The sequence below is a fragment of the Artemia sp. Qi Xiang Cuo genome, chromosome 14 (assembly GCF_049724085.1).
Source record: "Artemia sp. Qi Xiang Cuo chromosome 14, ASM4972408v1, whole genome shotgun sequence".
In the NCBI taxonomy this organism is placed as follows: domain Eukaryota; kingdom Metazoa; phylum Arthropoda; class Branchiopoda; order Anostraca; family Artemiidae; genus Artemia; species Artemia sp. Qi Xiang Cuo.
The window spans coordinates 71154824-71166651 of NC_142807.1; the positions used below are offsets into that span (position 1 = coordinate 71154824).

At 34.5% G+C, this 11828-nt stretch overlaps 1 protein-coding gene across 1 annotated transcript in view; it reads right to left on the minus strand.

Moving 5' to 3' along the window:
• The window catches only part of LOC148944818 (uncharacterized), a 30290-nt gene extending 18761 nt beyond the window's left edge, over window positions 1–11529 (minus strand). Inside the window, exons 1-2 of the mRNA XM_089100341.1 lie at window positions 11341–11529; window positions 4937–5091 (exon numbers count right to left, since the gene is read on the minus strand). Of these exons, the coding sequence (XP_088956467.1) occupies window positions 4937–5091; window positions 11341–11529 (344 nt within the window). The remainder of the gene's footprint in view (window positions 1–4936; window positions 5092–11340) is intronic.
• Window positions 11530–11828: the final 299 nt, after the last annotated feature.

An 11828-nucleotide genomic window follows, 5' to 3' on the forward strand; every position in this document is an offset into this window, starting at 1 on the left:
CGTCATTCAATTTGACAAGAGTAGTGTATAGAAAAATTCATTGCGTATATACAATGCAGGGTATATATATGATATTTAGTGGGAATATTTAGGGGAGTAGCCTCCCCTCCCTTAGAAAAACTTCTAATTACCCTCCTTGGTGTTGGAAGTAGAGCACCTGTGCGTGACTGTTATATCCAAATTTATAGGAGAAAATAGCCGTTCTAAAAGCGAGAAAAAGACCATAATGCATGCCAATTTCGTTGAATCAAACATCAAACAGTTCATGGTAACGAAAAGTAAGTAAGGAGCCACTCGGTTTAACAGTAACAGAAACTACAAAAGAGAAATTCTGATAACAATTAATACGAATCGGCTTTTTTTAATGCTGATTCCAAATATATAAAATTCCATGAGGAGGAAAGTTTCAAGCATAGATTCAATATCTTTGCCACTGAGTAGGGTACATTGAAACTTTCAAAGAAAGCTTAGTAAAGCTAAATGAAAAGACACTAGTTGCATGCTGGTTGTCAAGAGGGCGGTTTGGCATTATTTTGGGAACGGCTGAGGGTATTAAATTGAAACTTATAAAGCACCTGTTCCTCCTACTACTACCGTTGCTACTATTACTACTATGGAACAAAATCAAAAGAGTTTAAGTGAATCCAAGTTGTCAAAGTGGCACAGATGCAAGAACTCAGGAACAGAATAGGGTATTAAATTGAAACATACGGTGAAAGTTTGTGTTGCTAATATAACTAAATCAAAAGGCACAATGTGCTTGCTGGTTGTCAAAAAGGTGTACCAGCAATATCTCAGTAGCAACTGAGGTTACTGAGTTGGAAACTCTCAGGGCTACTATAACTAGTGCTGCTTCTACTATTGAACCGAATCAAAAGAGTTTAAGCACATCCAGGCTGTTAAAATGGCAGAGATAAAATATATCTGGAACAGAATAGGAATTTAAGTTTTATTTTTCAGAGAGAGCTGAGGGAAGTGTAAAAACTAAATCAAAAGGTCCTACGAGGATCCAAATTGTAAAAAGGACATATTTGCAATATCCCAGGAACAACTAGTGGTGTTACGTTAGAACTTCTAGAGCATGTGAATTGGATATTGAACAAAATCTAAAGATGCTATATCCATCCAAGTTTGTGAGAAGGACGTAATTGCTATATTTTAGGAACAACTAAAGGTATTAAGTTGAAAATTTAAGGGCATGTCAAAAGAGGGGGGGGGGTTTAACTATATATGGATGTTAAGAAGGGTATCTGTCATATCTCTGGAATGGCTAAGGGCATTAAGGTGAAACTTTCAGGGGATGTTGGGGTCTATGTTGAACGAGATCAAAATGGACTACATACACGTAGGTTGTAAATATGAGGCATAAACAATATCTCAGTAACAGTTAAGGGTATTAAATTGAACCTTTTAGGGCTTCTACAACTACTACTTGTGCTACTACTACTACCTCTACTGCAACAGCGACTATTTATAAATGGAACTTTGACTAATTACGATTGTCACTGCTTGCATTTATGACTACTTGTGACTGCAACTAATTGCGTTTCCGACTACTTGGAACTGCAATTATGACTAGATAAAACTGCGACTGAAACAATTACTTGCATATGCAGCTACTTACGAACACGACTACAAAAACTTGACACAGTGACTGTGACCACTTGCAACTGCGACCACTTGTGACTGCTACTGCGATTGCTTCGAGCTACTGCCACGACAATTAATACTGCTACTACCAATACAGCTATTATCAAACTAAGTCAAAAGAATTTAAGTGCATCCAAGTTGTAAAAATGGAACAGATGCAATATCTCAGGAATGGGATAGGGTATTAAGTTGAAACCTTCAGGGAAAGTTGACGGGGATGAAAACTATACAAAAATACACAATGTCTTTACAGATTGTCATAATGGTGACTATGTAATATCCCAGAAAAAACTCAGGGTATTATGCTGGGGTCTGGGCGTTTAAAGCACTGTACACTAGGCAATTCGTTTACTGTTTAAACATAGTATGTTATTGGGAAATGTATGCATGTTTGAGCTTTACTTTCCAAGAAGACCTAGGGCATTCAAGTGAGCCTTTCAGAGAATGTTGAACTAAATCAAAACACGTTATGTGTACACGGATTCAAAGAATGCTTAAAGGTGAAGATCGTCCCACCAAAAGGCAATATGTGCACACTACTGCTAATACTACTGTTACTGCTACGTTTATTGCTACTACTACTATTACTACTTCTATTGCAACTACTTGTAAGGCTAAGAGCATTGAAATGAAAATTTCAATAAGTAGCCTATATGAAGTTACCGGTTATTAAAAGGGCATACCAGCAATGTCATAGCAATGGCTAATTGTATTGAATTGAGACTTCCAGGACTGAATGAGAAGGATGTTCTACTGACCAAAAGACAAATTTTTAATACTACTATTCTGACTACTATTACAACTATGCCTTAGGGTATGAAGGGGAAATTTTCAAGGAATTTTGAGGTGGGAAGGCGAACTGAATCATAACATGTCGTCTATATGTAGATTGTCAAAAGCGTGTAACAGCAATATCTTAGGAACAGTTTGGTGTGTGAAGTTGAAACTAATAGGGTTTATTGTGAGGGATGATGAGCAAACCAAAAGAAAATATTTGCATCCTAGTGCTACTGCTTCTAATCATACTACAGCTACTGTTACAATTATATCTACCTTTCTTACTGCCACTAAATCTTGGGCTACTAGAATTAATTCTACTGCTACTACTGCTGTTAAAACTAAGGGTATTAAGGCAAAAAAAATGAGATATATAGAAACTATATGGAACTAATTCGAAACACACCATGCCCACACAGGTTGTCAGGCAGACGCATAGAAATGGTTCAGGAATGGTTAACAGTATTAAGCCAAGACTTTCAACGTGCATTGAAGGGGATGCTGAAGAAACCAAAGGTACTATATGCATACTGCTACTAATTCTGCTATAACTATTGCGACTGCGCAAGCTATAGGCATTAAGGTACAGCTTTTAAGGAATATTTAGGTAGATGTTGAAATAAATTAAAACAAACTATGAGCATGTGGACTTTCAAAAAGGTAACAAAGCAATATCTGAAGAACAACTTATAATATTAAGTTAGACCTTTAAGGGTAAGTAGGCCTAGTGGGGGATTTTGAACTAACCATAAGGCACTAAGTGTATGCTTTTAATGCTACCACTAATGAAGCTAAAGGTAGTAAGGTTGAACTTTTACAGAACTTTTAGGAGTTTCAATTGGACGAAAAAATTATATGTGTTAAAGGTTTTCAAAAGAGCATATAAGCAATATCATAGGTAACACCACTCTATAATTACTAGAAATATCATTGAAACTTGTAAAGCAGCAAATTCGATTCAAAATTAAAAGGTCTAGTGCCCTTTTTATGAGTAAAAAGAGGTTGGAGGCCTAGCAGCCTTTCTATCAAGCCAATTCATTTTCCAAACGCATCCAGTCAAAACTTTGAGACAGCCATTTTGTTCAGTACAGTAAAATGGTCAAGCAACTATGTCTTTAGGGATATTGGGCATGTTAACCCCCCACAATTATGAATTTTATCCATGATACTTCAAAATTAAATGTTGCTTGAAACTAAATCAAAAGACATTGTGTTTATGGTTGCCAATAAGACACCTCAGCATTATATCGAGAACAATTGGGGGTATTAACTTGAAAGTTTTGGGGCTACTATTATTACTACTTCTACTCTTATAAGTTTATTGTAATATCCAGGTTGTCACAGACCATAGAAAGAATCTTTGGGGAATTATATTAAATTTTACTTGGATTGAAAGTTGTAGAAAAAGTTTATCCAACATAAAAATATCAACCCAAACTATGCATTCTTATAGAAAAAAAACCCTGAAAACATGTAAGATATTATTTGTTTCTATGAAAAAGACTATGTTAATAAAAAACGAACAGAAATTAATTAAAAAAACTTTTTCCACAAAGAAGTTTTTTGGAGAATAGTAAAGAGCTCTATTTAGCCAATAATGAGCAGAAATAAAGTCAAATAAGCTTCCAAGCACAAAACTACCACAAACCCTTATCAATAAATAAATGGAACTCAAATCAAACAGAAATTACAAAAAATATTCAAGTCAAATTCAGAACAAGCAGAAATTAATATGAGTAGGGATGATAACCCCCATGACTTCTGAAGACCAGAACTTAATTTGTGCTTTACTAAAAACAAAATACATTTTGAATGTTTTCACTTTTTTACTTTCATAAATAAAAAAATATCAAAACTTTAAAAGATAAATGTCAGTATATGTCAATTAAACTGACGATCCAGGGTTATTTTTTTTCAGTAAAGCACAAATTATGTTCTGGTCTTGAGAAGGCATGAGGTTATCAGCCCTAGTCATGTTAATTTCTGCTCGTTTTGAGCTTGATTCGGCTATTTCTTGTAATTTCTGTTTGTTCTGAGTTTCCTTTATTTATTGATAGTGGTTTGTGATAGTTTTATGCTTGAAACCTTATTGATTTTATTTCTGCTCATTTTTGGCTAAATAGAGCTCTTTACTATTCTCCAAAAAACTTGTTTTGTAGAAAAAGTTTTTTAAATTAATTAGTAAAAAAAAGTACACCATATTTATTTCTATAATTTTTGGAGTAGGGTGACAGGAGTGGGCAAACACACAACAAACCCACTACCAGCCCTCCCATCATGTTGATTGAAAATCATTGCCCAACTCTGAAAAAAAAACTACAAAAAAAAAGAAAGTGTAAAACACCCATCTTTCCAGTTAAAGCTAATTAAATACTATGTTTTATAATTGTTTGGTTTGGCACTTAAACAAGACACTGCATAGATTTAGTAGCCCTAAATTGGACCCCTGGGAAAAGGAACCAACTTCATTGGAAATGAAATTCTGTTTTTTTAGTATTAGACTGCTTACTTTATGGTAAATGGTGAATATGACATCCCTCTCATCTCTTTCTTCAGTTTGGCCAAACTACTGATCTTTTCTCCAACATAACACACAGTTCCAAGAAGCTCTTCTTGATATTTCTTACAGATGCCAACGTCTGATTGTATTGTAAATGCCTTTTCCTATAGTTAGAAACAATATAATCTGAGTGATGAATACTATTAAAAATCCAATTCAAAATGAATTGTGAGCCCTCAAACTCATTTATTTCAAGGTATTAGCACACACAGCAAAGTTTTGGCCATGCAGGCTCAAGAATCAAAGTAACTACAACATTTATCCCTGTTTCATGATTCTTATAGCTTTAAACTTTTCGTTTTTCATATATTGTTGCCATTTAACTGGAACAAAAATTCAGTTTAGCAAAATTACTGACTTTTTCCCCACCATTCAATTCCCCAATACAATTCCAAGAAGTTCTTCTTGATATTTCTTACAGATGACAATGCCTGCTTGGATTGCCAATGTTTTTTCCTATAGTTTCAGGAAATATAATTTTGAAGCTGAAAATGTTAAAAGGCCAACTTAACAAGAAATGTGAGTCCTAAAACAAACTTGTTTATGAGCATTAGCACATTCGCCAAAGTTTTAGCCATGTGGACTAGAAAATCTGGACCCAGGTTGACTCAATGAGGGCCAGGGATCAGCTCCCATAAGTTTTGAAATAAACTATTGTTAATACATTTTTTTTTGGGGGGGGGGGATGGCAGGCCAGGTGTCAGCTCCCATAACCCTTGAAATAAAATATCGTTAATATTCACTTTTTTGGAGGGGGATAAGGCCATAGTGAACCAGGGGCCAGCTTACATAAGTTTTGGAATAAGTTATTGTTAATAAATGCTTTTTTTCTTTCTTTTTTGGAGGCGAGGAGGGAGGGGGGGGGGTGTTGGGCTATGGATCAGCTCCCTTCCATTTTGGAATAAAATATCAATTTGGGGGGGGGGGATCAGGTCATGGAGAGTCAGGGATCAGCTCCCATAAGTTTTGGAATAAGTTATTGTTAATAAATATATTTTTTGTTTTTTTTTTGGGGGGGGGAGGGTGGGGGGTCACGCCATGGATCAGCTCCCTTGCTTTGGAATAAAAAATAATTTTTTTTTGGGTGGGGAGTGGAGGGGATCAAGCCATGGAGGGCCAAGGTTAGCTCTTTTAAGTTTTGGAATAATATATCATTAATTTTTTTTATTTGTTTAGGGGGGGAGTTTGGGTCACAGAGAGCCAGGGGTCAGTTCCAATAAGTTTTAGAATCAAATATCATTAATAAGTTGTTTTGTTTGGAGGGGGTCGGGCCATGAAAGGCCAGGGGCTAACTCCCATAAGTTTTGAATAAAATATGGTTAACAATTTTTTTGGGTGATGGGGGGGGGGGGGTAGGCCATAATGGGCCAGGGGTCGGGCAATGGTGGACCAGGAGTCAGCTCCCATAAATTTTGGAATAAAATGTTATTAACGTATCTCCTGATTAAATGCCTTCAGCCTGGAGTGCAATGCATGGTTGGGGGCAAATCATCTGATGCTTCCCATGTTTTTCCCCTAAATATTCTCCATGTACCAATTTAGAGCTGGGTCAACTCTGACTGAGCTTAAAAGGTCAAACCATTGACCCCTGTTCCAAACCAAATAACCAGCAACACCAAGCTTATCTGATCTTTTAACTATTTTAAAAATCCTTCAATAAAACATTATATGCCCAGGGTATATCTTAAAAAACCTACCCTGGGCTCTAGGGGGTTGTTTTGACCCTGGGGTTTTTGCTACTTGATCTTTGAACTAATTTTAACAAAATGGATATCTCAAAATTTTTATTGGAAGCCCTTGGGGGGAAAAGGGCAGGGGGAGGGGCTAGTTGCTCCTCAATCACTTTTGATTCTTAAAAAGGAAACTAGAACTTCCAATTGAATGATCCCCCTCCAAAGTTTATACAACCACCCCTGCCATGTGAATTGCCTCTAATAAAAGGAAACAAAAATAAATACTAATAAAACATTGAATCCTTATGGCCTTTATTATAGGAATTACAATAGTGCTGCCTCTGCTCTAGGGTGAAGAAGATCACCTACATGACAGGCCTATAGCCTGCATATCTAAATTTTAATAAAAATGTTTTGCATTAACTTTTGGTTTTAATATCCTTTTCAGTGATTTTAATTTATGAAAAGGTAATTCCTATTAGGCTATTTCAGCTGAATTTCAAGCCATGCCAAGTGTTTCCTCCCTAAATTTGAGAAATAGATTTATAGTTTTTTACACCTTATAAATCTGTGTTGAGCTAAGTTAAGAAGCTCAAAACACTTTTTGTCCCTGATTTAAGCAGTAGGCCTAGGTTACATCTATGATTCAAGGTTTCTCTTTAATAACTTGGTAGAAAGACTAATTCAGTGCCTTTTGGAGGGGAAAACAGAGGATATAGGTACTTCAAAATATCTTTTCAAGGAATCTTTAAGGACCCATATTTATTTCTAGGAGCTTTATTCAACTGGCCCATCTACTTTCCAAGACCAACAAAAGCCCTTAACCAGCCTATAGAATTTTACCACAAATGATAGGCATATAGTTTTTTTCTAACTGATGTCTGTTCTTCAAGTAGACCTAAGATTAATTAGGAATTAACCTAAATCTGTTCCTAAAAAAATTCTTTAGTCTATATTTAAAAATCAATTTCAATCCATTGATGGTAAATATGTAGTTTTCAATGTAATTTAATTAGAACAAAAGTGAATACATTATTTGCATTTTTTTATGCCTTTCATAATTCACTAATCCATTCTGAAAAAAAAAAAATTATTTTGAGCCCTTAGAGGGACTGAAATTTAAATTAAATTTTAAAAAGAGCCTGAAACCCCTCAAAATGAAATCCCAGCAAAACTGACATAATTTTTAGGGGTTTCTAGCTTTTTTTTTAAGTTTTGTCATTTTTTCTAGATTAAGATTTACTATTAAGAATAATGAAAATAATAATTACCATTCCAAAGTCAGTTATAAAAGACAATTATTTCTAGTGAATTTGTAGTTTAAAACACAGTTTAGCTAGGATAAAAGTGAATGTATTACTTGACGGCCTTTTTTGTATGCTCTTTCATGATTCTGTAATCACTTCTGGGGCAAGTTGCATTTTCAGTCATGACTAAAAAGGCCTCAAAACAGGTCATAGTAATCAAAAGTTTAAAAATGTGTTTTTAAGAAAACTGGCTTATGAGAAAGGCTAAGAAAAGTTCAGAAGAGTATTAAGGCTAAGGAAAATAATAATTATAGTTTGTTAATCACCTACAAATGGCAATTTTTTCTCAATAGACAGTTTTTTTTTTCAGAAACATGTTTCAAACTTCTGCTTCCTATGACCTGTTTGGGCATTTTTAGCCCATTAAGGGCTCAAAATCCAATTTGCCCAAGAAATGATTACTGAATTGTGAATGAGTATAAAAAATCAACTGATGTATTCACCTTCTTCCTAGGGTAAAAGACAACTTTTTGGGAAAGAGCACTTTTCTTTGGCATTCTGGAGATATTGCATTCAGCAACGGTTTTTGGACCACCCCTTTTTTACTACAGCAAGATGCAATGTGAGGGCAGTAGCAAGAACTCTGCCTTCTTGGTCAAATTTTCACCAATAATTTGCAGGCATAAATACAAAATGTGGTTTCTGTTTTGACAACCAATTGAAAAGAAAAAAATATATTTAATATTTGTGATTTATTGAATAAATATCAAGCAATAAAAGTAACATTTCTAGAATCAGAAGAAAATCATCTTTCTGTTGATATGTGAATAAAATTGAAACATTAAAAGGTTATAAGCATTAAAATAGAATAATTGGTATGTCCAAAAAGAGGTCCATGTAGGTAAGTCAATAAACTAATAATTTCAAGTGTTTGATCTTTAGCAATTTTAATAATAACCATATTGATGTATAGCTTAGATTTTACACTTTTCCCTGATATATTTTGGGCAGTCCCTTCTTTCGTCCCAGAAACACCGTTCGTTGCTTCCCCCTCCTGCACCTATCACCGCCAACACCCGCCATAAAAATCAACTAGTGCCGCCAAAGTGTCGAACAACCCGTCACAGCAATTCTTTCGTGCCTTTTTTTGTCAGTTATTTAAACCGCCAGTGACCAGTTTTATGTAATGTACTAAACAGCGCCATTTAGTCGGGGCTTCGGCCACGGCTACGATAGTTGTTTATAAATAAATGAGTCTATGAGTCTATATATACAATTCCTCTTTGGTCACAAGATTCAAGGGGCTTAATTTTATGTAATTTTTCTCAATTGGATACTGCTTTTTTACCCTAGCTAAATTATATTGTAAACTACAAACCTACTTTTTTTCTCACTAGCAAGATTTTTTTTAAAAAATACATTTTTAAATTTTTTTTTACTATGACCTGTTTTCAGGTCAAAAAGTAATTCCCACTAGGAAAGGCTAAATTCAGAGCAGTTTAAATTACTGACCTAAGAATAAGGTGAACATCCTACTCAAAGCCTTAATTTACATAACTATTATATTATTAGTGGGTCCCTCTAGGACCAGTAAATCTGCAGGTGGCACAATAATTTAGCTAGGATGAAAGTGAACACATCATTTGATGTCTTTTCTTATGCTCTTTCATAATTCAATAATTGCTTCTGTCACAAATTACATCTTGAGCCCTTAAAGGGGCCCCAAAGGTATTTAATTTTTGTAACCACACAAAAAAGTTATCAACAGTAGTTAAGTTATTGAAAAGTTGTTAAAAACACATCACTATTTTATAAATAAGTTGTTCAAGAAAAATATACTCTAATAATACTTACTTATAACAAGTCTAATCTTATTTATTGGGCAACTCAAATATAAACCATTTTCCTAACGTTTCAAGCTTTTCAAATGCCATTGAGAAAAATAGCACTGAATTTTACAATTCAAAAATTTGCTGTCAACAATTCAGGGTATATATTTGTACATTAGGGGGTGGGGGTGGGAATATTTCATGGTAACTTTAGAGTGGACCATATAATTCAACTAGGATGAAAGTGAAAACATTATTTGATGCTTTTTTTATGCTCTTTCATAATTCATATAAAATACCTTTGGGGACCCTTTAAGGGCTCAAGATGCAACTTGTAACATAAGCAATTATTGAATTATGAAAGAGCTTAAAAAAGGGCATCAAATGATGTATTCACTTTCATCCTAGTTAAATTATTCTGCCACCTGCAAATTTACCCTAGGACCCACCAGAGGGAGAAAGAGTGGAGGTAGGTACTTCAAAATATCTTCCCAGGACAACATTAGCCTGTAGACCCATCCCTGAAAGTTTCATTTTCCTAACCTAACCCCTTTCCAAGATGATAAAAATTAGCTAAAGTATATTTTTGGTAAATTTTTACCAAATCATATTATTGACTTACAAATAAAGTGAATATACCACTTGATGCCTTTTTTTTATGTTCTTTCCAAATATAATAATCATTTTTGTCAGAAATGAATTTTACCCCCACCCCTATTTACCAATTCAAGAAATGAATTTTACCCCCACCCCTATTTACCAATTCAGGCTATATATTTGCATATTAGGGGGGTTGGGGGTAAAGCTTAGGTGAATATCTACCAAATCATATTATTGAGTTAGGAATAAAGTGAATGCACCATTTGATACCTTTTTTATGCTGATTATGAATATAATAAGCATTTCTATCAGAACTGAAATTTCAGCCCCCCTCCCTCTATAGGCTATACCTAACCTAACCTAACCCTGAATTGGCATATATAGGGGGGGGGGGCTGAAATTCATTTCTGATAGAAATGCTTATTATATTCATAATCAGCATTAAAAAAGGCATTGAATGGTGTATTCACTTTAGTCCTAACTCAATAATATGATTTGGTAGTTATTGACCAAAGCTTAAACTTACCTCCCATTTACATTAGAAATAAAATTTGCCCCCCCCCCCAAATGCGCAAATATATACCCTGAATTGGTAGGCCTATATATAGGGGTGGGGGTAAAATTCATTTCTGACAAAAATGATTATTATATTTGGAAATAGCATATAGGCTAAAAAAAGGCATCAAGCAGTATGTTTAGCCTACTTCATTTGTAAGTGAATAATATGAATAAAGAAAAATTTACCAGACTTTTACCTTTAGCAGCATTTATTGAATTATGAAAGAGAATAAAAAAGGTATCAAGTGATGCCTCCACTGTCACCAATAAGTAGGCTATGCTAAATTACGTTGAGAACTGCTTATTTACCCTCTTGACTTAAGATAGCCTATCTGATTAGGTTAAAAAGTTAGCAGAACTACTACTAAAAGATTTCCTAGTCCTTGATTCAAAATGAAAATTTGTAGGTTGGCAAATTCTTTGTTAACCTTTTAGGCTAGGCCTACCTTCACTGTTTTAAGCCAGCTTATTTCATCTAAAAGCAACTGTTGACAGCTAGTAATGCGTTCAGAATCACTAAGAGCAACAGTAATGTCATGTGTGCGTTCTCCCAGTGAACCGTAGAGATCGGTCGCAATACGCTGGCTCAGTTCTAACTTTCTCAAATGTAAATTTGCAGAATTTTCGTCCTCCATGTTTTTCAATTTGAATTCTTAGGAATAAATTCTGTCGGAGTTTAGATGGCAGGAGCAACTTAGTAAAAATACATATATACCGATTTATTTTTTACTTTTTTCAAAAGATGATATTCAATTATTTGAAGATTTTTTTAATCATCAAAATGAACTTCTTTTTACTAAACGTTTGTTGAATATATTTTTATTAACAAAATTTTACAGTGGAAGCAAACAATTTAAAACTGAACCTGAGCCCTATCCAAGCTGGTTTCTAGAGGAGACGTTAATAATCAACAACAACATCTGATACCAACTTT